Consider the following 24333-nt stretch of genomic DNA (forward strand, 5'->3'; position numbering starts at 1 on the left):
AATAGTTTTAAAATTTATTCTGATGGTGGCTGCACAACTCTCAATATATTGAAATCCACTGGATTGTATGCCTAAATGGGTGAATTCTATACATTAATTATATCTCAATAAAGCTTTTTTTTTTAAAAAAAAGAAAAAGAACTACTAGGACATGTTTAGAATATTATTTCAAAGGCTTAAACAAAGCTGAAAAGTGAGAAGAGCCCTAGATTCCTTCTGGGAAACCTGGCTTAAATCCAGTTTTCTTTATTTCCCAGATTTGAGAATTTGGTCACTGAGCAAATAACATGATTTTCCTAAGTCTAGATTTCTTTGTTTATAAAATGAGGATGAATATGCTACCCTACCTATACCGCGAGCTAAATAAGCTAGTATTTGTAAAGGACACACACTCACACTCACATTCACACACAGGTATGTACATATGTGTAAAACTGTAGTGACCTAACCCAAGCACTAAGTGAGTATTTGTTGAATCACTATCTGCACACAGCATCTGGCAAATGGATGCGTGTGATTTTTCCGGGGATTAGAGGCAAACGTATACTGATGGAAAGCCTTCCTCAGGCCATAACAAAGGGAGAAATGCTGAGTCCCTGACCCTGCCGCCACCATGAACTGGTGAGAGAACAGAATATATTCAAAGAGAAATGTCATTGTTTTAACTTGCAAGTGAGGGGAGCATGACACCGTTAACAGAGATTATATAGTCAAACTGAGAACCAGGCGAAGAGCTTAGCCGTCCTTTGCATAGTTAGCTACATTGGCTCTTTTTCAATTAGACTGGCCATTATGTGGGTGCACTCATTTAGATTTGAAAAATCACCCATTATTTTCTCTGCGCATTCATTCCAGCACCCTGACAATCTTCACAGGAAAACTAAACTTATTTCTTGAAGAATTCCTCAATCTTATACAAGATTTTCAACTGGGAGTTTCATGAATCAAAAATTAAATGAATTGCACATAAAGCCATGGCGTATGTATTTGTACTGCATTGTGGGAGAAAAAATAATTATTATAATTTTAAAAAACTATGTCTTACCTGATTTCAGAAATAAGAGAAGTAGAAGAACCACTTCCTTATGTTCCATTTTGGGACTGGCCAGCAGTGCCCAGAAAGTGTGTCCCAATCCCAGGATGTTGTTGACTTACATGAGAGTAAACGCATCCACAAACCAGATAGTCAAATTAAGTTAATGATTCTCTCAGAGACCCACGCCACTGGCTCAGCAGGGTTCAAACATTACCTTGAATAAAGGGTCCTTACAAAATGATTGAGGGTGGAATCTGCAATAGATGCTGGGAAGTGGTGAAAGCAATCTCCCCCCTCAGCTGCTCCATGCTGCCTTCGTGTCTCCTTACTCTTTTCCTCACCCTTGTACTTTATCTCTCACAATTAGTCTTATTTCCTTCCCTCTTCTTTTATTCCCTTTCTTTTGGAGAAAATGAAATCATAAAAGTATCTCACGTTTGCTGGAACCTTCCATGACGAGACCCTCTGCCAAGCGCTGCACGTCCATAGCCTCCCTCAAGCTTCCCAACAGGCAGTGCTGTTCTCATTCCTGCTGTACGAGGGATGGGGCTGAGGCCTTCCCCAAGGTTGTGTCGCTACCCAGGGGTGCAGCTGATAGACAAAACCCTTTCAGGTCTTGGATGACAAACTTAAGTTAGGTGTAAATGTTAATATCTCCACATCCTACACCAAATGACATAGAAATTATGACATAAGTGAAAGTATCTTATTATCTTCAAAATTTCTTTATTCCCAGTGAACTCACATGTTTTCTGTAATTATAAATCATAAGACATCAATCTTTCCCCAAATGAACGTATGGCATATTATTATATTCTCATTCTCATGAAATAAAGCAAGACTGGTAGCACTAAGTGGAAAGCGTCTATCTCAATTTTAAATGTTGAATCTGTACTTTTCCCTGGCTTAAGTCTAGAGCAACCAGGTAGTATATATGCTATAAAACTTCTATTTTAGCGTTCAAAGATATTTAGGAATAAATCAATTGACCTCTCTATTTTAGATGTGAAATAAGGACCAGAAAGCATTGTTCCTCTTTCCAGGCAGTGAAATTCCTGCCTATTCATTAACTGGCAAAACAGTAGAGGTGGGAGCCCAGTGGTCTTGGGTGGAATGTCCTGCAGAATTCCCTGGGATTGAGGAACCATGCAGAACCCTCAAGAAGAAACCACACTGGTCAACAAGAGGGTGGCCCCATGTGAGGGACAGGGGGACCGAATCGCATTTCCTGATTTCCTATTTTAGCCTCACTCTCTCTCTCCTCAAATTCTTACCACTCCCTTTATCCTCTCTGACTCACCTTGTGGCCCAGTTCACTAAAGGGGACAGAAGGTGGAGGCAAATTGAGAAACCAGCAGTGGGCAGATGTTTTATTTTTAATGTGAAATGTCTCTTAGGGGGCTTATGTTGATGTGCTTGAGAAAGTACTTTGGGAAAAAAAAAACAAACTCTACTAATATATAATGCTTCCAGCATGTATTTATTTCCACTTAAAATATTATTGTAGCAGTTCCTCTTGGATAAGGCACCTTGGGAATGATGTTATCAGAAATTCTACATCCACATAGTTTTCTTTTCCTGTTGTTTTGGTTTTGAGTTGGGTGGTGTTGGTATAGCTTTTGCCCACCTTTCCCCTGGTAGTTGTTGGATGCTTAAATTATACAAATGTGATTTTATAAATTAGTTGCCCTCCTAATGGCCTCCTGGCTGTACATTCTTCCCTACCTTCATAATCCATCAGCATCGTGAAAGCACAGAGGGACATTGAGCAGAGTTCTGTGCTGGCGCCACCGCACTCTGTAGCCTGTAAGAGAGCAGCAAAGAGGAATGAGTTGCTCAGGTATAGACGGGTGGATGCATAGAGAATTCCACTGTGGCACAGCCCTTCATGTCCAGGGTAGGCATGAAGCAATGGACTATTCCAGATTGTGCATAGGAAACCACACTGCACTCTTAGATGGATTTTTGCTCTAAAGACAACTAATTCAAAATAAGGTGCTTTCTACCTGAAAGAATGGCATGAACTGAGAGAAGAGATATATAGAGAGATCTCTGTGTACTACGATCAGGTTGCACATATTCTGAGATTTATGTATTCTTATTTAGTTCAATTCCTTATTTATTGACCACTTACTGTGTACAATATTGTATTAGATTCTTTTAGGATTACAGTTGACCCTTGAACAACTTGGGGGCTTGGCACGCTGACCATACACAGTAGAAAATCCAGGTATAACTCTGATTCCCCCAAACTTAACTACTGATAGCCTGCTGTTGACCAGCAACAGTTAATAACATGTTTTTTGTATGTTATATATATTATATACTGTATTCTTACAATAAAGTAAGCTAGAGAAAAGGAAACGTTTCTAAGGAGAAAATACATCTATGGTACTGTTATGTATTTATCCATACAGTAAGTTTACACCACCTGTTTACAAGATGAATCATCTGTCTGAAATGGAAGCAACCCCAGCTACAGACCTCAGTCTCTGTTACATACCAAGCAAATCAAGTTTTTCTTGTAATGTCAAATGTCATGACTTTTCTCTGCTTCTTGGGAGCACTTCCAGCATCACTAGTGCCACTTCATGTGGATCCGATGGTGTTATTCAAGGTTTACAGTACAGCACGAAACAGGATGAAAAATACATGTGAACAGGGAGAGGGCACTTTTTACTGTGATGCGCAATTCACTGGGGATGAACTGCTCATGATGGAATGTTGAGTATCACAGAACGTTTTAAGTGGATACTCGCAACACCTGAGCTCATTGCAACAGCAACAGGAGGAGGCTATGAAATTATTACCGTACTGTGGTATGCACTATGGTTAAATTTATGCAGTTACAATTTAATACTGCATCTTGATGTTTGTATACACTTCTCTCAACTGAGAATAGCACCATATACGATCTGTGAGTGTGTACATAAGTTTTACTAAATTTTAACTTTTGCAATAGTTTTGTTATATTTTATGGTAGTAAATAATAAAATAGACTAGGTATCTACATACATTTTATGCATTCATGACATACTTAACTTTTTCTATTTTTGTTGATATTTCTAGCTGCATGGTTTGTCTTTGAGTTTTTTCAAATTGTTGCAAAACTCCAAAACATTTTCTAACACATTTATTGAAAAAAATCTGTGTGTAACAGTTTAGACGTGTGTTGTTCAATGATCAACTATATGTCTAAAGAGTACAAATCAGTCTGTAACCTTCCCCAGCCTCTCCATGCTAAAGGAACTACAGGAAACTTTCGCACGCAAGATGTGTGGAGATTCTGCTGCTGCACTTGTAGCAGGCATAAGAACGTTCAAATAGGCCAGGCACAGTGGCTAATGCCCGTAATCCCAGCATTTTGGGAGGCCAAGGCGGGTGGATCACAAGGTCAGGAGTTCGAGACCAGCCTGGCCAGCATGGTGAAACCCCATCTCTACTAAAAATACAAAAAATTAGCCAGGCTTGGTGGCGGGTGCCTGTAGTCCCAGCTACCCGGGAGGCTGAGGCAGGAGAATAGTGTGAACCCGGGAGGCGGAGCTTGCAGTGAGCCGAGATCACCCTGGGCAACAGAGCAAGACTCCATCTCAAAAAAAAAAAAAAATACAGCTAACATATACCACATTTAATATAGTGAAACTTTACCAAAACTTTAGTACTTACCAAAGGTACCCATGCTTCAATTTCAAAACTAGTTTAACTTTAAAAAAAAAAAAAATCTACCTATACTCATTGAAGGTTTCCCATCTGTGACAGGTTTAGAGTACCAATGCATTTAATAGCAGTGAGCCATAGCCCTCCAAATTAGGACCCACCTAAATGGGAAGCTTCACTGAGAATTCTTAACAAAATTCTTCTGCCAAATTGTGCAGACAGGAACATAACAAATTTAAAATATCAATCTAAAGTAACATTACAAATATTCATGCAGGCAGCCTGAAGTCCTACTAAAGGCATGAAGTGCTACTTATTGCTTACCCGAACCACTCCTGTGTATAGCACCAGGTTTCCACTGCCTTCCAAGACCAGCATGGTGTCTATTTTCTTAAAAAAAAAAAAAAAAAAAAAGACAAAAATTTTATTTCCCAATCTGAGCAAATTAACAGATTTTTTGACTGAAAAATCTGATGAAGCGTAATTGTCAACTTCTCAAATGTGCCTACATTACCTCCACTGGTGCTGCATCCTTTGCTGGTATGTTGGTCACTGAACCAAAGATGAGCTGGGTTTTATCATTACTCTCCTGAAACTTTACACAGCTAAATAATAAAATAAAAAAGAAACTTGATACATGCAACAACCTGTATGGGTATTAAAAGTATTATGCTGAACAGAAAAAGACAATCTCAAAAGTTTACATACTGTATGAGCCCATGAAACTTGATACATGCAACAACCTGTATGGGTATTAAAAGTATTATGCTGAACAGAAAAAGACAATCTCAAAAGTTTACATACTGTATGAGCCCATTTATAAAACATTCACAAATGCCAAATTATCAAGATGGAGAATTAGTGGTTACCAGGATCAGTGGGTAATGGTGTATGTGACTATAAGGAGTTAACATAAGACAGATAAAGATGTTTTGTATCTTGATTGTGGTGGTATTTACACACATCTACATATGTGAAAAAACTGCATAGAACCATACATACACATAAATGAGTACATGTCAAATTGATGAAATTTGAAATAACGTGTGTAGATCGTCTATTTCCTGGTTATGATAATGTATTATAGTTGTACAGGAGGTTACCTGTGAGGGAAAAAGAATGCAAGGTACACAGGACTTGTTTACTATTTTGTAACTTCCTGTGATCTATCGTATTTCAAAATATGAAGGTAAATAAATGGGCAAAAGATCTGAATAGATATTTTACCTAAGAAGATAAATGAATGGCTAATAACTTCATGAGATGATCAACATCAGAATGCATTAGAGAAAAGCAAATTAAAGCCAGTTCACAACCACTGGAAAATAGCTACAATCAAAGAGTGTGATGATATCCAATCCTGTCAAGGATAAAGAGACATTCACCTTCATATTTTGCTGGTGGGAATATAAAATGATACAGGCTATTTGGAAAACAGTTTGGTGATTTCTTAAAAAGTTAAACATGAATTTACCATTCAACCCAATGACCCAATCCTAGGCATTTACTCAAGAAAAATAAAATCACATATGTCCACATTTTTGCTCAAGACCTTTGTTCAAATGTTCATACTGTCCTAATTCTCAGCAGTCAAGAGGTGGAAATAAACCAAAAGTCCATCAGCTGATGAACAGATAAACAAAACATGGTGGTAGATCTATACAATGGACTATTACATAGCAATAGGTATGAAATAATGATACATGTTACAAAATGGTGGATCCTAAAAACATCACGCTAAGTGAAAGCTAAACACAAAAAGCTACACTGTGTGTACATACATTATATATATATAAATGTCCAGAAAAACTAATCTATAAAGGCAGAAGCCTAGCATGGTTGCCTGAGGCTGGAAATGGGAACAAGACTGACTACAAACAAGCACAAGGAAATCTTTTTATGGTGATATAAATCTTGTAAAATTGGGTCATGGTGATGGTTGTATAACACTGTAATTTACTAAAAATCATTTAATTGTACAGTTAAAACATGTTAATTTTATGACATGTAAATTATTTCTAAATAAAACTACTTAAGCCAAAAAAAAGGAAAGAAAAGAAAAAGAAAAAGCAGTGCTGAGTTATTTATACAGAAACAATGGGAAATACATACACCTACCGTAAGTGGAGCTGGGACTCTACTAAAAAGCACAGGAACTTTTGCCCACATAGGTCAGATGTAATAAACACTTTTGAGGCTTGTGAATTTTTCTCTCTATAATAGATACATTAATAAAGTAACTGTCAGCACTGGTTCAAGAATCTACCACAGTAACTATTAAAAGTCTTTGAGGCCAGGCGCGGTGGCTCACACCTGTAATCCCAACACTTTGGGAGGCCGAGGCGGGCAGATCACGAGGTCAGGAGAGCCAGACTATCCTGGCTAACACGGTGAAATCCCGTCTCTACTAAAAATACAAAATAAATTAGCCAGGCATGATGGCGGGCGCCTGTGGTCACAGCTACTCTGGAGGCTGAGGCGGGAGAATGGCATGAACCCAGGAGGCGGGGCTTGCAGTAAGCCAAGATCGCGCCACTGCACTCCAGCCTGGGCGACAGAGCCAGACTCCGTCTCAAAAAGAGAGAGAGAGAAAAAAAAAAGTCTTTGAAAATATTCTGCAAGAAATCTAAAAACTACTTAGGTCAAGCAATAATCTCAAAGACACAAACATTTCTAAGAATTAAACTTCATGATCTCTAAGATCCTTTCAGTTCTTTGATTATGAGCTCATTACACAGCTTTGTTGGGGAAAGCTACAATAAATTTAACAATTACTGATGAACTTTTAAATTACATACTATGTAAGCTCCCTACTTGTAATGCAAACTAAGCCACCTACTTGTAAAGTAATGCATGCAAACTTGAATTCCTATCCCGCAAAGGGCCAGATCTTTCATAATGCTATTTCTCCTATCTACCCCCACTCTTTCTCAGATTAGGCCTCATTCACATCTCTTTTTGAAATCGTATCTCTAATTCCCAAACCCTTCCTTCTAAAGTGCTACAGAAGGCCGGGTGTGGTGGCTCACGCCTGTAATCCCAGCACTTTGGGAGGCCGAGGCGGGCAGATCACCTGAGGTCAGGAGTTCAAGACCAGCCTGACCAACATGGAGAAACCCCGTCTCTACTAAAAATACAAAATTAGCCAGTAATCCTGTAATCCCAGCTACTTGGGAGGCTGAGGCAGAAGAATCAATTGAACCTGGGAGGCAGAGGTTGCGGTGAGCCGAGATCGGGCCATTGCACTCCAGCCCGGGCAACAAGAGCGAAACTCTATCTCAAAAATAAATAAATAAATAAATAAATAAATAAATAAATAAATAAATAAAGTGCTACAGAAGACCCATAAATCTAAAAAATAAGAATCTATAATGTATTCAACTTACAAATAAGTTATTTAAAGAAAAATGATCTATAATTGTAGGATACTTTTATTTGATATATGAGAAACAAGCCAGAGAGACTACTTCAACATTGTATCCACATCTTTACTTTCTTCAGACTACCTATCCCCCATTTCATTCTCTCTAAGATTATGCATTTGCCTTCCATTTCAGATAAAACGAGGCTCTAAGGCTTGAGCTCAACCTCCTGCCTTACATATCTGATCAACCTTCACTTCTTTATCCCAAGGCTAATCTCACCACTTGTGCACCTTTCTGGTTACTTGTTCCATCAATCGTTTCCTCTCTTCTGTATTTTCAATACTTTCCCTAGAGTATAGTCCGTATAGCCTACTATTTCACATTAAAAGTCTTAAAATATAAAATGGACTCAACATTAGAGTATATAAAAGACCTTCTCAATTTGACTGGATATAAAACTTGTATTGTGGTTAGGTAAGAAAATATTGGGGGCCAGGCACAGTGGCTCACACCTGTAATCCCATTACTTTGGGAGGCAGAGGCAAGCAGGTTGCTTGAGCCCAGGAGTTTGAGATCAGCCTGGGCATCATGGCAAAATCCTTTCTCTACAAAAATTAGTCAGGCATGGCGGTGTGTGCCTATAGTCCCAGCTACCTGGGAGGCTGAGGTTGGGGAATCACCTGAGCCCAGAAGGCCAAGGCTGCAGTGAGCTGTGATTGAGTCACTCACTGTACTCCAACCTGGGTGACAGAGTGAGACCCTGTCTCAAAAAAAGAAGAAAAAGAAAATACTGGGGCAAGATGTCATGAAAACTAATTTTATTATAGTTCAGCAAAAACAAAACTCTCCTTGACCAAGACTCCCTCTAATTTTGTATCTTCATTCCTATTCAAAGGCAAACTCCTTAAAGAGTCTGTATGCCTATGTTCATTTCCTCAGTCCCCATTTACTTTTTCTACCCCACTTTCCCCGCCACCCTCCCAGCTTAAAATGCTCTGGCCAAGGTCACCAAGGAACCCACTGCCACCCAGGTACCTCCTCTCTGGGTTCAACTCTCAGGGCCACACTTCACCAGTACCTGGCAGTACTGGCATCTCTGTATTCTTGAAATGTTCTTTTTTGTATTCTGTATTTCCTGCTGCTTCTCCCATCTGACCTCTTTTGCTTTGTCTCTCTGCGCCAGCTTTGTCTCTTTCCATTCCCCAAATCTTAAGTTTCCAGGACTTCAGTTCCTAGCCCTCTTCTCATTCTACACCACTGGATTTTAACTATTTGGAGGCCACAAATCCCTTTGAGAATCTAAGGAATGTTAAAACCCTCTCGTTGGGAAAAGGCCTGTATACTACATGTACACACAATTATTGAATACAATAATTCTTCAATTCTAATCTAATTCTCTTACCTCAATCACCACCTATAAGCTGACAATTCCACATTTATTGTTCTGCTCTTTCCCAAACTTCCAACACACTTTTAAAGTGCCTTCTTACCGCTGTCATCAAACAGACCAGAGGCCTAAAGGGCAATCAGTAATCTCTCAAGCCTCCTTTTTTTTTTTTCTTCAGATAGTCTCACTCTGTCGCCCAAGCTGGAGTACAGTGGTGTGCTCTTGGCTCACTGCAACTTCCAACTCCCAGGTTCAAATGACTCTCTCACCTCAGCCTCCAGAGTAGCTGGGACTACAGATGCACGCCATCATGCCTGGCTAATTTTTGTATTTGTAGTAGACATGGGGTTTCACCATGTTAGGCAGGTTGGTCTTGAACTCCTGAGCTCAAGTGATCCATCTGCCTCAGCCTCCCAAAGTGAGTGATTACAGGTGTGAGCCACTGCACATAGGAAGCCTCCTCTTCATTAGCCTTTTCCCTCCCCTCTGCAAAAACCAGAGTGGGAGTACTTGTAATTCCCTAAATACACCACGCACTCACCAGAACTTTTGTTCTGATCCCAGCTGCCGTCTGTGGTCTTTCTCAACTTACCTGCCTAGCAAATACCTATTCATCTTTCAAAGCCCTACCAGCAAAAGTAGTCCCTCCTGTGTCACCATCCTTCAGCTATCTGCCTCTTTTGAGGACAGGGACAGTGACTTATTAGACTGTTAACTAGCACACACATTGGCATATAAATTAACACGTGAATTATTAAAGAGAATATAAAAGAAGAAAGGTCACCCAGAACAGAGATCTAAGCTATGTTTCCCAAAAAGTAAAGCTGGCACTCAACTAACATGAACATAAAACTTAGGAAACATGCTAAAAACCCCACATTTCCTCATTGATAGAAATTAACTGTTTCTCCCCAGAACAAAAAACACCTGAAAAATGAGAGATTATTACTATAAAGGAAGAAATATCAGATGACAAAATAATATTTTTATGATGACTTTTTTTTTTGAGATAATCTCACTCTGTCACCCAGGCTGGAGTGCAGTGGCACGATCTCAGCTCACTGCAAGCTCAGCCTCCTGGGTTCAAGCAATTCTGCCTCAGCCACCTGAGTAGCTGGGATTACAAGTATGCACCACCACACCCAGTTAATTTTTGTATTTTTAGTAGAGACGGGCTTTCACAATGTTAGCCAGGCTGGTCTCGAACTCCTAGGCTCAAGTGATCTACCAGCTTCAGCCTCCCAAAGTGCTGGGATTACAGGCATGAACCACCGCGTCCAGCCTATGATCACTTTAATATCATTAATATCCTCTACTGAAACTGAGGTGGCCTTAATACATATCTCTATATATTTTTACATATATTAATAACTGATCACATTAAAAGGAAACTTTAAACAAAATGCCATATATTTCCCAAGACTTTCAGCAACATTTTTCTTTGAATATAATAATATATATAACAAACCTTATATTAGTAATCGTTTCTGTCCACAAATGGTCAATACACAGTTCAGGAACAATTGGCTCCGTTTCTGGTGCAAGAAAGGAGCCATTAGAATTACTATTTGGAGAATGAGAAATACTATGTCTCTTTGGAGACTGATTATGGCTTGAAATGTTGAACCTTTGCACCCCTGAAAAAGAGTGCACTCCTAAGGCAGGAGAATGAGCACGACTACAAAATAAACAAAGGAGAGAGTACATCACAGTTAGCAGGGCAGGCTTATATGACACACACTCCAATGACATTTACCAAAATTCCACAGACAGAAGAGCATTCATGGCATAATCCAGGTCAGAAATTAAAATTTTTCAAAAAGGAGTAGCTATTTAAATGGTTCATGTCAATGTGCTTTACTATATTCTAAAGATTTAGAATTATTATTAGAAGAACTCATCTTTTACAACTAAAACTTAGATCATCTTCTTTTTCGGAAAATGAACTGATTATTCAAAAAGCTCTAAACTATGTCCCTGTATAGTCAGACACATATATATCAACAAAACAATGTCCCTATAGCACCAGATATACATATCTGGTGATTTAAATATATATCTATATAGAGAAATAGATACATTTAGATATCAAATAACACAAGAAAAAAAAAGAAAAACTAACATAAATTAAGGCAAAAATAAAATACTGCCACAATATTTTGGGAATTAATATTCATCAAACTGTTGCCCACATAGTGGTAGAAATGAGGCAACTAACCTTAGGACAAGCATAGGCAGCTTCAAAATATGACTCAGGAAAGAATGTGACATGGTAAACTTAGAAATCTTAGTAAAAGTGGCTCAGGGCTGAGCACGGTGGCTCACGCCTGTAATCCCCGCACTTTGGGAGGCCAAGGCAGGCGGATCACAAGGTCAGGAGATCGAGACGATCCTGGCTAACACGGTGAAACTCCATCTCTACTAAAAATACAAAAAAAAAAAAACCTTAGCCAGGCATGGTGGCAGGCACCTGTAGTCCCAGCTGGAGGCTGAGGCAGGAGAATGGCATGAACCCGGGAGGCGGAGTTTGCAGTGAGCCAAGATTGTGCCACTGCACTCCAGCCTGGGTGACACAGCAAGACTCCGTCTCAAAAAAAAAAAAAAAAAAAAAAAAAGTCTCAATTGGGATAATGGCTATTTCCCCTAAAAAATCTCCCCTAAATATATTTCCCCTAAAAACAGCTGTCAACAGCAATTCTAAATCCTTCAAAACAAAACAGAAAGCTTAGAAAGAAAAACCAGGAAACCCTTCTACCTTAGAGCTGCCATGTTGGAAATAGAAGGTGAGCGAGAATGTAGACTGGGTGATGAGGTTGAGCGACTCTGGCTGTGAATGGAGGAGTAATTCCGGAAAGGTGAAATCACAGGGGAATCTCCTTTGGAGAGGCTTCTGAGATGTGCTGTGAGGGAGCTGCTAGTGGCCACATTCTGTGGGGTTCCCCCCTATTCAGAGAACTTTAAAACAACATTCTCTTCCTTAAGTCAAAATAAAGAGAGAGGAAAAAAAAACAATAATTAGAATAAAATAGCAATTTCCTTGTAAGAATGCAAGTTGAAGTCAGTTACTAAAGACACAGTATTTCTTCTTTCCTAAGAAGCTCAATCTATTTCTCAAATGAGGCCAGGTGCCGTGGCTTACATCTATAATCCCAGCACTTTGGGAGGGTGAGGCGAGAGGATAGCTTGAGCCAAGGAATTCAAGACCAGCCTGGGCAACATAGCAAGATCCCATCTCTACAAAAAATTAAAAATTAGCTGGGAGTGGTGGTACACACTTGTAGTCCTAGCTACTCGGAAGGCTGAGGCAGGAGGATCACTTGAGCCCAGGAGTTCAAGGCTGCAGTGAACTGTAATTGTGCCATTATACTTCAGCCTGGGTGAAAGAGTGAGGCCCTGTCTCTAGAGATGATGATGATGATGATGATGATGATGATGATGATGATGATGATGATGATAATAATAATAAAACAACTATTCACAAGTGATTTTTCCAAAAAAAAATGTGAGGGTATGAAGTATTAACTACTCTTTCATATATATATATATATATATATATATATATATATATATACATATATATATATATACACACACACACGTATATATATACACACATATATATACATATATACATACATATATACATATATACATACATATATATACACACATATATACATACATATATATATATACACACACACACACACACACACACACACACATACTTTTTTTTTTTTTTGAGATGGAGTCTCATTCTGTCACCCAGGCTGGTGTGCAGTGGCACGATCTTGGCTCACTGCAACCTACACCTTCCAGGTTCAAGTGATTCTCCTGCCTCAGCCTCCTGAGTAGATAGGATTACAGAAGCCACCACACCTGGCTAATTTTTTATATTTTTGGTATAGATGGGGTTTCACCATGTTGGCCAGGCTGGTCTTGAACATCCTGACCTCAAGTGATCCGCCTACCTTGGCCTTCCAAAGTGCTAGGATTACAGGTGTGAGCCAGTGCACCCAGCCTACCCTTTCCTATTAAGGAGAAGTGACTTGCCTTTCTCCTTACCTCTGATTTGACTCTCCGGAGAGTCCACACAGAATGCACATTTTGAACAGCATCATAAGTCATTACAATAGAGGGGTCAGTATTGAGGAAAACAATTTTCATTGCATGATCTACAACATATTGCACCCATAATGAACCAAAAAGACCTTAAAAATAAAATAGAAAAATCAGGTATAGAACAATGGGCTTTACAAGACTGATATTTATGAACGGAGCTCTTAAAACTGTTAAAGATAAAGAACAACCAAGCCAAAGAGAGCACAAAATCTATTACTATCTTAAATAATTAACTCTGAATTTTTAATAAATTTACTTTAGGCATCAACTTCCTTAAAATACATTAAAGATGAGAGCATTACAAGTTTTAGCTTCACATACATGCTGTTGCTAAATGTTAACATTTGTGCTGACTCTCACCATTAAACGAATCAGCCACAGGTAAAAGGTCGATGATTTCTTCAACTGACTTATTTATAAATTGCACTCAACTATTCTGCCAAGTTTGACTTCCTTATTGGTTCTGTTTTTCTGTATGAAAGCTGTACTCTATAATTACTATTCAGACAGTGCCGAACAGTACACTGTTGTTTCTGCTTTACTAGTTACACATGCAAAATAAGGTTTTTCCCAGTGAGTTCAGCTTTTAATCTAAAGTACCATGGACTGGTCTCCATATCCTTATTTGACAGGAAATGTTTCCCACTCAGCTAAAATATTGAAAATTTTTAAAATATGATTTTATAATCATAAGAAATACTTTATAAATAAAAATCATGCCACCATCTCAAAATATCTACTATTAATACATTACAGAATTTTTGGTTTTTCTCATACATATATACACACTTTATACATTTTTACAAAATCATAATCATACTGTGTTATTTGTATCCTACTTGACATCACAAATAAGCAACTTCTAGTTCACTAAATATTAGTCAAAAATATGATCAATAATGGCTGCACTCCTCCCTCCAGTCTGTGCCTCCAAGATGACAAAGAAAAGAAGGAACAACAATCGTGCCAAAAAGGGGCGCAGCCACATGCAGCCTATTCGTTGCACAAACTGTGCCCGATGCGTGCCCAAGGACAAGGCCATTAAGAAATTCATCATTCGAGGCTGGGCACGGTGGCTAACGCCTGTAATCCCAGCACTTTGGGAGGCTGAGGCAGGCAGATCACGAGGTCAGGAGATCGAGACCATCCTGACTAACACAGTGAAACCCTGTCTCTACTAAAATAAAAAAAATTAGCGGGTCGTGGTGGTGGGCCCCTGTAGTCCCAGCTACTCAGGAGGCTGAGGGAGGAGAATGGTGTGAACCTGGAAGGTGGAGCTTGCAGTGAGCCCAGATCCCGCCACTGCCCTCCAGCCTGGGCAACAGAGTGAGACTCTGTCTCAAAAAAAAAAAAGAAATTAATTCATCATTCGAAATGTGGTGGAGGCTGCAGCAGTCAGGGACATTTCTGAAGCGAGTGTCTTCAATGCCTATGTGCTTCCCAAGCTGTATGGGAAGCTAAATTACTGTGTGAGATGTGCAATTCACAGAAAAGTCGTCAGGAATCCACCTTGTAAAGCCCACAAGGACCAAACACACCCACCCTGATTTAGACCTTCGAGGAGTGCTGCCCCACAACCCCCACCAACGCCCATGTAAGGGGCTGAGTCCTTAAACACTGAAGACAAGGCCAGGCGCAGTGGCTCATGTCTGTAATCCTAGCACTTTGGGAGGCCGAGGTGGGTGGATTGCCTGAGCTCAGGAGTTCGAGATCAGCCTGGGCAACAGGGTGAAACCCCATCTCTACTAAAATACGAAAAATTAGCTGGGCGTGATGGCACACCCCTAATCCCACCTACTAGGGAGGCTGAGACAGGAGAATCGCTTGAACCTGGGAGGCGGAGGCTGCAATGAGCTGAGATCGTGCCATTGCACTGCAGCCTGGGTAACAAAGCGAGACTCTGTCTCAAAAAAAACAAAATGAAAATAAAAAGATTGAAGACAGACTATTCTCCAGAGAAAAAATAAAATGGAAATTGTACTTAAAAAGAAAAAAAAAAAAAAAAGGCTGCATGCCATTTAATCCCAGGCCCTAGTATGTTTGTTCGGGTTGTCTGCAATTAGTAACAACATAAAATTGGAACTTTTTCTGTAAAAGATCAAAGACTAGTGCAGTTTGCTGTCCACATACTGACTCTATCACATAATCTTTGTTATTTCCTACAACCCTTTAAAAGGTAAAAACCATTCTTATGTTGGGTGCGGTGGCTCACGATGTAATCCCAGCACTTTGGGAGGCCGAGGTGGGTGGATCACCTGAGGTCAGGAGTTCAAGACCAGCCTGACCAACATGGTGAAACTACGTCTCTACTAAAAATACAAAATTAGCTGAGTGTGGTGGCACACGCCTGTAATCCCAGCTACTTGGGAGGCTGAAGCAAGACAATCGCTTGAACCCAGGAGGCAGAGGTTGCAGTGAGCCAAGATCGCACCATTGTATTCTGGCCTGGGCAACAAGAGCAAAACTCTGTCTTAAAAAATGAAAAAAACAAAACAAACAAACAAACAAAAAAAACAAAAAAAAACCATTCTTAGCTCACAAGCTTTACAAAAACATGCTGCAGGCCAGATTTAGCCCATGGTCTGCAGTCTGCCAAGACATAATATAGAAGATAAAAAGCAGCTGGGCACGGTGGCTCACCCCTGTAATTCCAGAACTTTGGGAGGCCGAGGTGGGTGGATCACCTGAAGTCAGGAGTTCAATACCAGCCTGGCTAACATGATGAAACCCCGTCTCCACCAAAAATATAAAAAATTAGCCAGGCACGGTGGCGTGTGCCTGAAATCCCAGCTACTCGGGAGGCTGAGGCAGGATAATCACTTGAACTCAGGAGGCAGAGGTTACAGTGAGCTGAGATCGTGCCACTGCACTCCAGCCTGGGCCACAGAGCAAGACCCCTCTCAAAAAAAAAAAAAACCCAAAACAATAACAAAAAATAAACTTTACTTCATCCAAGTATCATTCATTTACTTATTAACTATTAAAGAACAAAGCATCTACAGGTAGGTTAATAAATATATCGGTATTCCTCACTGATTTATATACCTTATTTTTACTAAAATAACTGTTGAGCAGTTAATACCATGATATTCAAGAAATTCAAAATAGAAGTTATTTTTGTAAAATGTTTACATTACATTATTTTTATAAGTCAGTTTTCATATAAGCGCCTTTATAATCTCCCTCACCAAAGTCAAAAAAAAAAAAAACAAAACAAAAGAGCTTATCTAAAAAAATATAGAAATACACTTACTTCCAGATTTACAAACAAGTGGAGTTATTTCATCTAGTGGGTAAAGATTCTCTAGCAATAAACAAACAATTAATTACCAATACGAGTATGTCTGTGCACAAATTTTGCACTTCTATTGAAAAGAAATCTCCAGATTACACGAGCGACTAGAAACCTACTATCTCAAAATGCAATCTTCTGAACTTTGTACATACTATTTTTCACATTGTCTTCTATTTCATTCCTAGAAATCTCTCCCCTTAGAGTAATTCTATCAATGCACGAACGGAGGGAAATCAATACAGTCCAGAGAATTTCTGCAAACAGCAGTCATCACAGTACAGAACAAATGGAGTAATGTGCATAAAGCAGTCTTTTTTTATTGACCTCTCTTACTGGCAGTGTGTCCCATACCTGCTGACAAAGGAATGCATTTTTTAAAAAAGGAAGAAAAAAACTACTTCAAGTAAATTGTCTGCTTTTTTTTTTTTTTTTGAGATGGAGTCTCACTCTGTTGCCCAGGCTAGAGTGCAGGGGCATGATCTCGGCTCACTGCAACCTCCACCTCCCAGGTTCAAGCGATTCTCCTGTCTCAACCTCCTGAGTAGTTGGGATTACAGGCACACACCACCACGCCCAGCTAGTTTTTTGTATTTTTAGTAGAGACGGGGTTTCACCATGTTGGCCAGGCTGCTCTCGAACTCCTGACCTCAGGTGATCCACTCGCCTCGGCCTCCCAAAGTGCTGGGATTACAGGCGTGGGCCACCGTACCCGGCCAAATCTTTTTTGGAGCCATTTATTTGCATATTCAATTTTACCACTTAGATTGGGAAAAAAGGCTGATTAAGTGCCAAGTGCGTAGAGCTCATGAGTGTACATACAGGCTGAGTATCCCTTATCTGAAATACTTGGGACCATAAGTGTTTTGGATTATTTACCTTACACTAACAGTTGAGCAACCCTAATTCTTTTGGGGGTACAAGTGGCTTTTGGTGACACAGAATTACGTAGTGGTGAATTCTGAGATTTTAGTGCACTTGTCACCTTAGTGCATGTTGTACGCAGTATGTAGTTTGTTTATCCCACACCTTCTTCCCACCCTCCTCCTTCTGAGTCTCAAAGTCCATCATAACACTCTGTAAATAGCCTCTGCATACTCCTTGCTTAGCTCTCACTTGGAAGTGAGAACATGCAGTATTTGGTTTTCCATTCCTGGGTTACTTCACTTAGAATTATGGCCTCCAGTTCCATCCAGCTTGATGCAAAAGACATTATTTCATTTCCTCATTATGGCTGATTAGTATTCCATGGTGTATATATACATTTTCTTTATTCACTCATTGGTCAATGGGCACTTACGCTGCTTCCTTATCTTTGCAATTGTGAATTGTGTTGCAATAAACATACATGTGCATGTATCTTTTTCATATAATGACTTTTTTTTTTCCTTTGGGTAGATACCCAGTAATGGGACTGCTAGATTGAATGGTAGACGTACTTTTAGTTCTTTAACAAATCTCCATACTGTTTTCCATAGATGTCATACTAATTATGTTCCCACCAGCAGTGTATAAGCATTCCCCTTCCACCACATCCATGCCAACATCTACAGTTTTTCTGACTCTTTAATAATGGCCATTCCTTAAAGAGTAAGGTGAGATCTCACTGTGGTTTTCATTTGTGTTTCTCTGATGATTAGTGATATTGAGCAGTTTCATGTTTGTTGGCCATTTGTATATCTTCTTTTGAGAACTGTCTATTCATGTCCTTTACCCACTTTTTGAGCTTCTGTCTTGCTGGTCTGAGTTCCTTATATGTTCTGGATACTAGTGCTTTGTTGGATGCATAGTTTGCAAATATTTTCTCCCACTGTGTGAACTATCTGTCTATTCTGACATTTCTTTTGCTGTGCAGAAGCTTTTTATTTTAATCAGGTCCCATTTATTTATTGTTTTTGTTGCATTTGCTTCTGGTGTTTTAGTCATAAATTCCTTGCCTAGGCCAATGTCCAGAAGAGTTTTTCCAAGGTTATCTTCTAGAATTTTTATGGTTTCAGGGCTTAAAGCCTTTGATCCCTCTTGAACTGACTTTTGTATAAGGTGAGAGATAAAAAAATCCAATTTCATTCTTCTAAAAAAGGTATCAGTTTTCCCAGCACCATTTACTAAATAAGATGTCCTTCCCCCAATTTATGTTTTTGTATGCTTGTTTGTCAAAGATCAAATACTTGATTACAAGTATTTGGCTTTATTTCTGGTTTCTCTATTCTGTTCCATTGGTCTATGTGCCTACTTTTATACCAGTACCATGCTGTTTTGGTAATTATAGCCTTGCAGTATATGTGATGGCTACATACTTGTTCTTTTTGCTTAGGATTGTTTTGGCTATTTTGGGCTCTTTTGGTTCCATATGAATTTTAGAATTGTTTTTTCTAACTCTATTTAAAAAAGATCTTATTTTGATGAGAATTATGGTGAAATCTATAGATTGCTTTTGGCAGGATGATCATTTTCACAATATGGATTCTTCAAATCCATGATCATGGGATGTGTTACCATTTGTTTGTGTCATCTGTGATTTCTTTTAGCAGTGTTTTGTAGTTCTCCTTATAGAGATGATTCACCTCCTTGGTTAAGCGTATTCATAGGTTTTTGTTTTTGGCTTTTTGCTGCTCTTATAAAAGGGATTGAATTTTTGGCCAGGTGCGGTGGCTCATGCCTATAATCCCAGCACTTTGGGAGGCCAAGGTGGGTGGATCACCTGAGGTCGGGAGTTCGAGACCAGCATGACTAACATGGAGAAACCCCGTCTCTACTAAAAATACAAAAAATTAGCCAGGCGTGGTGGTGCATACCTGTAATCCCAGTTACTCAGGAGGCTGAAGCAGGAGAATCGCTTGAACCTGGGAGGCAGAGGTTGTGGTGAGCCGAGATCATGCCACTGCACTCCAGACTGGGCAACAAGAGCAAAACTCTGCCTCAAAAAAAAAGAGACTGAGTTCTTGATTTGATTTTCAGCTTTGTCATTGTTGCTGTATAGCGGTGCTATTGATCTGTGTACATTGATTTTGTAATCTGAGACTTTACTGATTTATCAAATCTAGGGGTCTTTTGGAGGAGTCTATAGGGTTTTCCAGGTATATAATCATATTATCAGCAAATAGTGATAGTATGACTTCCTCTTTTCAAATCTGGATGTCCTTTATTTCTTTCACTTGCCTGATTGCTCTGGCCAGAACTTCCAGTACTATGCTGAATAGAAGTGGTGAAAGTAGGCATCTTAGTCTTCTTCCAGTTCTCAGGGGGAATGCTTTCAACTTTTCCCCTTTCAGTATGATGTTGGCTGTGGGTTTGTTGTATATGACTTTTATTAATTTGTGGTAAGTCCCTTCTATGCCTAGTTTGTTTTTATCATCAAGGGATGCTGAATTTTATCATCAAGGGATGCTGAATTTTATCCAATGCTTTTTTCTGCATCTATTGAGATGATCATATGGTTTTTAATTCTGTTTATGTGATGTGTCACATTTATTGACTTGTGTATGTTAAACCATCCCTGCATCCCTGAGACAAAACCCACTTGATCATGACATATCTTTTTGATGACAGCAACCCTAATTTGAGAATCCAAAACCTGAAATGCTCCAATAAGCATTTCCTTTGAGTGTCATGCTGGAGCTCAACAAGTTGCAGATTTTGGAGAATTTCAGATTTTTGGATCAAGGATACTCAACTTGTACTGAGATGAGAGAAAATGGCATATATCTATGCTGTCAACATGAAAATTATCATCATCTCAAACTTTTAGATAAACCTCAGAACCAACACAAACACACAAATCCCAAGCAGTAATATTCTGAAGTGAATAAAATGAATACCTGGGTGAACCTGGAGGTACTTCATGTGAAGAAGCGCTTCGTTCAAACAACAATCCATATTTAGTGGGCCAAACATTTGCAACCTTTCAGGTAAAAGGGTGGGAAAAGATAGAAGTAAGAGAACCTACCCCTTTATAAAATGTTTTAAAGAAACATTACAGAATGTTTTATTTTCCAATTTAGTAATAGCTTTACAAAGTAACATAATCATTAAATACGGTATTTTCTTAAAAAGTAATACAAATAACCAACTCTAAGATAAAATCAAATCTAATAAAGAGGAGTTGTTCAATGTGAAATTCCTGCCACTGGCCAGGATCAGTAACAAAATGACAATGTGTTAACAATAGCCGTAGGCATTAAAAAGACGATGAGTAACAAAAAAAGACTGGTGTTTTTCATATGCCTTATTTAATATAACCAAAAGTTCTTACGTATCATTTAAACCAACAAACACATACCACAGAAGACTTCCTAATTCACTTCATTAAATAACTTATTTTTTTGTGAAGTACAGAAAAATGGTAAGCCACTAAAGCTGCCAAAATTTAGTTATTTTGAGTAAAAATAACATTTTTGACTACTACGAAACATGAGACATAAGACATGCCTCTAAAACCAATTAATTCAAAAATGTTCTCCAACAAAACCCCCCCCAAAATTTGAAACACCTGTTTACCTGAAATGGTAATGAAGCTATGTAATCCTTTCCTTCTATGCTATGCATGTTAATACATGAGCTTTGCAATATACATATGCATTTTTCTACTTCACTGCTACCTGAAAAGAAAGGGTACAACAAGACTTATGTGTTTTTTCCCTCAAAGGAGTTCAATCCTAACAGCACAAATTATTTAATGCACAATATAAAGATGCTTATGGTAAACCACTATTACTAGTGGCTACTTCATTTGAATGAAAAATACAATGAGATAAATATTTGGAATCATCATAAGAAAAATAAAATTTCAAAAAGAAACTTACTGTAGGCCTTTTCAGACTTATCCTGTGATATAATGAAGTCACACCACAACGCCTAAAATCAAAACAAAATTCTTACCTAAGAAAATTATATCTAAATAATCATCTATTAACTAATGGCATCTAAATAATAATAATAGCATCTACGTAATAACTTTGCCTCCTCAGCTCAACATGTGCAATCATGGGAACAAAAAGAATAAGAAAAAATAAATTAGAGTAATAAATGATAAATATGATAAGGAAAGGCAAAATGTTTACAATTAAATTTTATGAAAAGATCCATAGGAATTAAAATTTTAAATTAAAAAAATAAATTTTACAAAAAGAGAAGACAAGAATCAAAAAATCTACCAGATAGAAACTTTGCAGCAAAAATTCAAATAGTAGCTCAAATCATACTAAACCCTATATCCTCTACAAAACTAAAGATTATTCAAACTTTATAATCTCCAGATTAAACAACTGATCTTAGACTCTCTCTAGACTGACTTTTGAAAAAGTATTTAGAAAAACTAACTCCTCCCTTTCTTAAAAGCCCATCTTACAAAATATAAACTAGGAAAAGCTATTAAACTTTAACTGACATACCTGGCAATCACTTATTATTTAACAGCATTTTGTGTTTTTTTTAAACTGTGGTCAAATATACACAATATGAAAATTAACATTTTAACCATTTTTAAGTAGACAATTCAGTAGCATTAACATTAAATTGACAAGCTTAGTGCAATTTGTGAGCTTGTACAATACTGCACATTTCCAGAACTTTTTCCTCATCTCAAACAGAAACTCCGTGCGCATTAAACAATACTCCCCATTTCCCAATGCCCTGAGCTCTGGTAACCTCTGTTCCACTTTCCCTGTGAAAAGGCCTGTGCTAGGTATCTCATGTAAGTCAAACTGTACAACATTTGTCCTTTTATATCTATTTTATTTCACTTAACATAATGTTTTCAAGGTTCATCCATGTTATGGCATGTATCAGAATTTTATCCCTTTTTAAAGCTAAACAATATTCCACTGTTAGCATATACCACATTTGTTTATCCATTCATCTGTCAATGGACATGGGTTGTTTCTACCTTTTGGCTATCATAAATAATGCTGCTTAAAACACTGGTGTACAAGTATCTGTGAATCCCTGTTCTCAATTCAATTGTGCATATACCTAGAACTGGAACTGCTGGATCATAATGGTAATTCTAAGTATAACTTTTCTTTTAAGAGATGGGGTCTCACTCTGTCACCCAAACTGCAATGCAAGGCATGATTCTAGCTCGCAGCAGCCTACAACTCCTGGGTTCACGTGACCCCCCTGCCTCAGTCTCCTGAACAGCTTGGGAGTACAGGCATGCACCACCATGCCTGGCTACACGTACAACTTTTTGAGAAATCGCCAAACTTTTCCACAGCAGCTATGTTACATTCCCATCAGCAATGCACAGGAGTTCCAATTTCTGGACATCCTCACCAACATTTGTTATGTTTCTTTAATAACAGCCAACCTAGTAAAGTGGTATCTCATTGTGGTTGTAATCTGCATTTGCCTAATGATTAGCGAAGCTGAGCATCTTTTCATGTGCTTATTGACCATGTGTGCATCTTTAGAAAAATGTCCATTTAAGTCCTTCTGCCCAATTTTTTAATTGGGTAGTTTGTTTTATTGTTGAGTTGTGGGAGATTTTAATGGTTAAGAAATGAAAATTCATGAAGAAAACCATGCATGAGAGCTGTGCTCCAACCTGAAATGTCCAAAATCTACAATGCACCGATTACAGTCTCAACTTCCTTTCATGAAATCCCATCCTCTCAGCCTCTAAAAGTAAATATTTTAACATCTCTTTTATCCCTGATATCTAAGAGATCACTAACCCCTTCCACATCTCCCTCTGCTTTGTCACCCCTTCTTTGCCAAGGCACCAATCTTTTACCTGAACAGTCACAAAATAGTGCCCCTGACAACAGTCTCCCTCCTCTCCAGTCAATCCTATATATATATTGCTAACAAAGCAATCTCTTCTCAAAACACAAAATTGATCCCTTCCATTTTAAAATCCTTGGCAGGCTCCCTTCAGTACACAGTTTAAAATCCAAATTCCTTGGTTTATATACAAGGCCCTTTGGTCTGTATACTGCCAGCATCCACTCGCATCACTCCACACCCACACTTTGTGTACAGCCATTCTGAAGTTTAAAAAGTCATCTTTTTCCATAATTCTTTTTGCTGTGATTTCCTCTGCCTAGAATGCCCTTCTGCCACCATTTTGTAACACAAATAGCATCTTCTTTGAAAAACCCTCCCTTTGGCACTCAGTCCTTTGGGCTCTCATCACTCTGTGGACAGGTAGTTATTATACAGCATTCAGAATACAGCACTTCAGTTGATCTGTTTGTTCTCCTTTCTAGGCTATGAGTCCTTCAATGGCAGAAACTACATTCACCTTTGTAGCCCCAGCATAATGTCTGAAACACAGTGAGACTAAATACTTGCAGAAGACCAGGCACAGTGGCTCACGCCTGTAATCTCAGCACTTTAGGAGGCCAAGCCAGGAGGATCACTAGAGCCCAGGGGTTCAAGACCAGCCTGGACAACATAGTGAGACCCCCATCTCTATTAAAAAACAAAAAGAATAAATGAAAAAATAAAAAGAACAACCAAAAAAAAATACTTG

At 38.7% G+C, this 24333-nt stretch overlaps 2 protein-coding genes across 2 annotated transcripts; one reads left to right on the forward strand and one right to left on the reverse strand.

The window, feature by feature from the left end:
• Window positions 1-2123: 2123 nt before the first annotated feature.
• Window positions 2124-21709, reverse strand: LOC115933561 (anaphase-promoting complex subunit 1-like). Its single transcript, XM_063695718.1, has 10 exons — window positions 21662-21709; window positions 21357-21457; window positions 20678-20760; window positions 13511-13656; window positions 12201-12421; window positions 10914-11123; window positions 6812-6907; window positions 5208-5298; window positions 5018-5083; window positions 2124-2840 (listed from the first exon to the last, which is right to left on the reverse strand). The coding sequence occupies exons 5-10, from the start codon at window positions 12212-12214 to the stop codon at window positions 2694-2696; spliced, it is 624 nt and encodes a 207-aa protein (XP_063551788.1). The 5' UTR covers window positions 12215-12421; window positions 13511-13656; window positions 20678-20760; window positions 21357-21457; window positions 21662-21709; the 3' UTR covers window positions 2124-2693.
• On the forward strand, window positions 14503-15114 carry LOC134756773 (small ribosomal subunit protein eS26-like). The gene is made up of 2 exons (XM_063695719.1): window positions 14503-14614; window positions 14927-15114. The coding sequence occupies exons 1-2, from the start codon at window positions 14503-14505 to the stop codon at window positions 15112-15114; spliced, it is 300 nt and encodes a 99-aa protein (XP_063551789.1).
• Window positions 21710-24333: the final 2624 nt, after the last annotated feature.

The sequence above is a fragment of the Gorilla gorilla genome, chromosome 12, assembly GCF_029281585.2.
Source record: "Gorilla gorilla gorilla isolate KB3781 chromosome 12, NHGRI_mGorGor1-v2.1_pri, whole genome shotgun sequence".
NCBI lineage: Eukaryota > Metazoa > Chordata > Mammalia > Primates > Hominidae > Gorilla > Gorilla gorilla.

Coding starts and splice junctions, on each gene's coding strand:
- LOC115933561 (XM_063695718.1), bottom strand. Junction 6,908..10,913: donor GAAACGATTACTAATATAAG/GTTTGTTATATA, acceptor TATCTATTATAG/AGAGAAAAATTCACAAGCCT. Junction 5,084..5,207: donor AGGATGCAGCACCAGTGGAG/GTAATGTAGGCA, acceptor TTTTTTTTTAAG/AAAATAGACACCATGCTGGT.
- LOC134756773 (XM_063695719.1), top strand. CDS start 14,503: ATGACAAAGAAAAGAAGGAACAACAATCGTGCCAAAAAGGGGCGCAGC. Junction 14,615..14,926: donor CAAGGACAAGGCCATTAAGA/AATTCATCATTC, acceptor AAAAAAGAAATT/AATTCATCATTCGAAATGTG.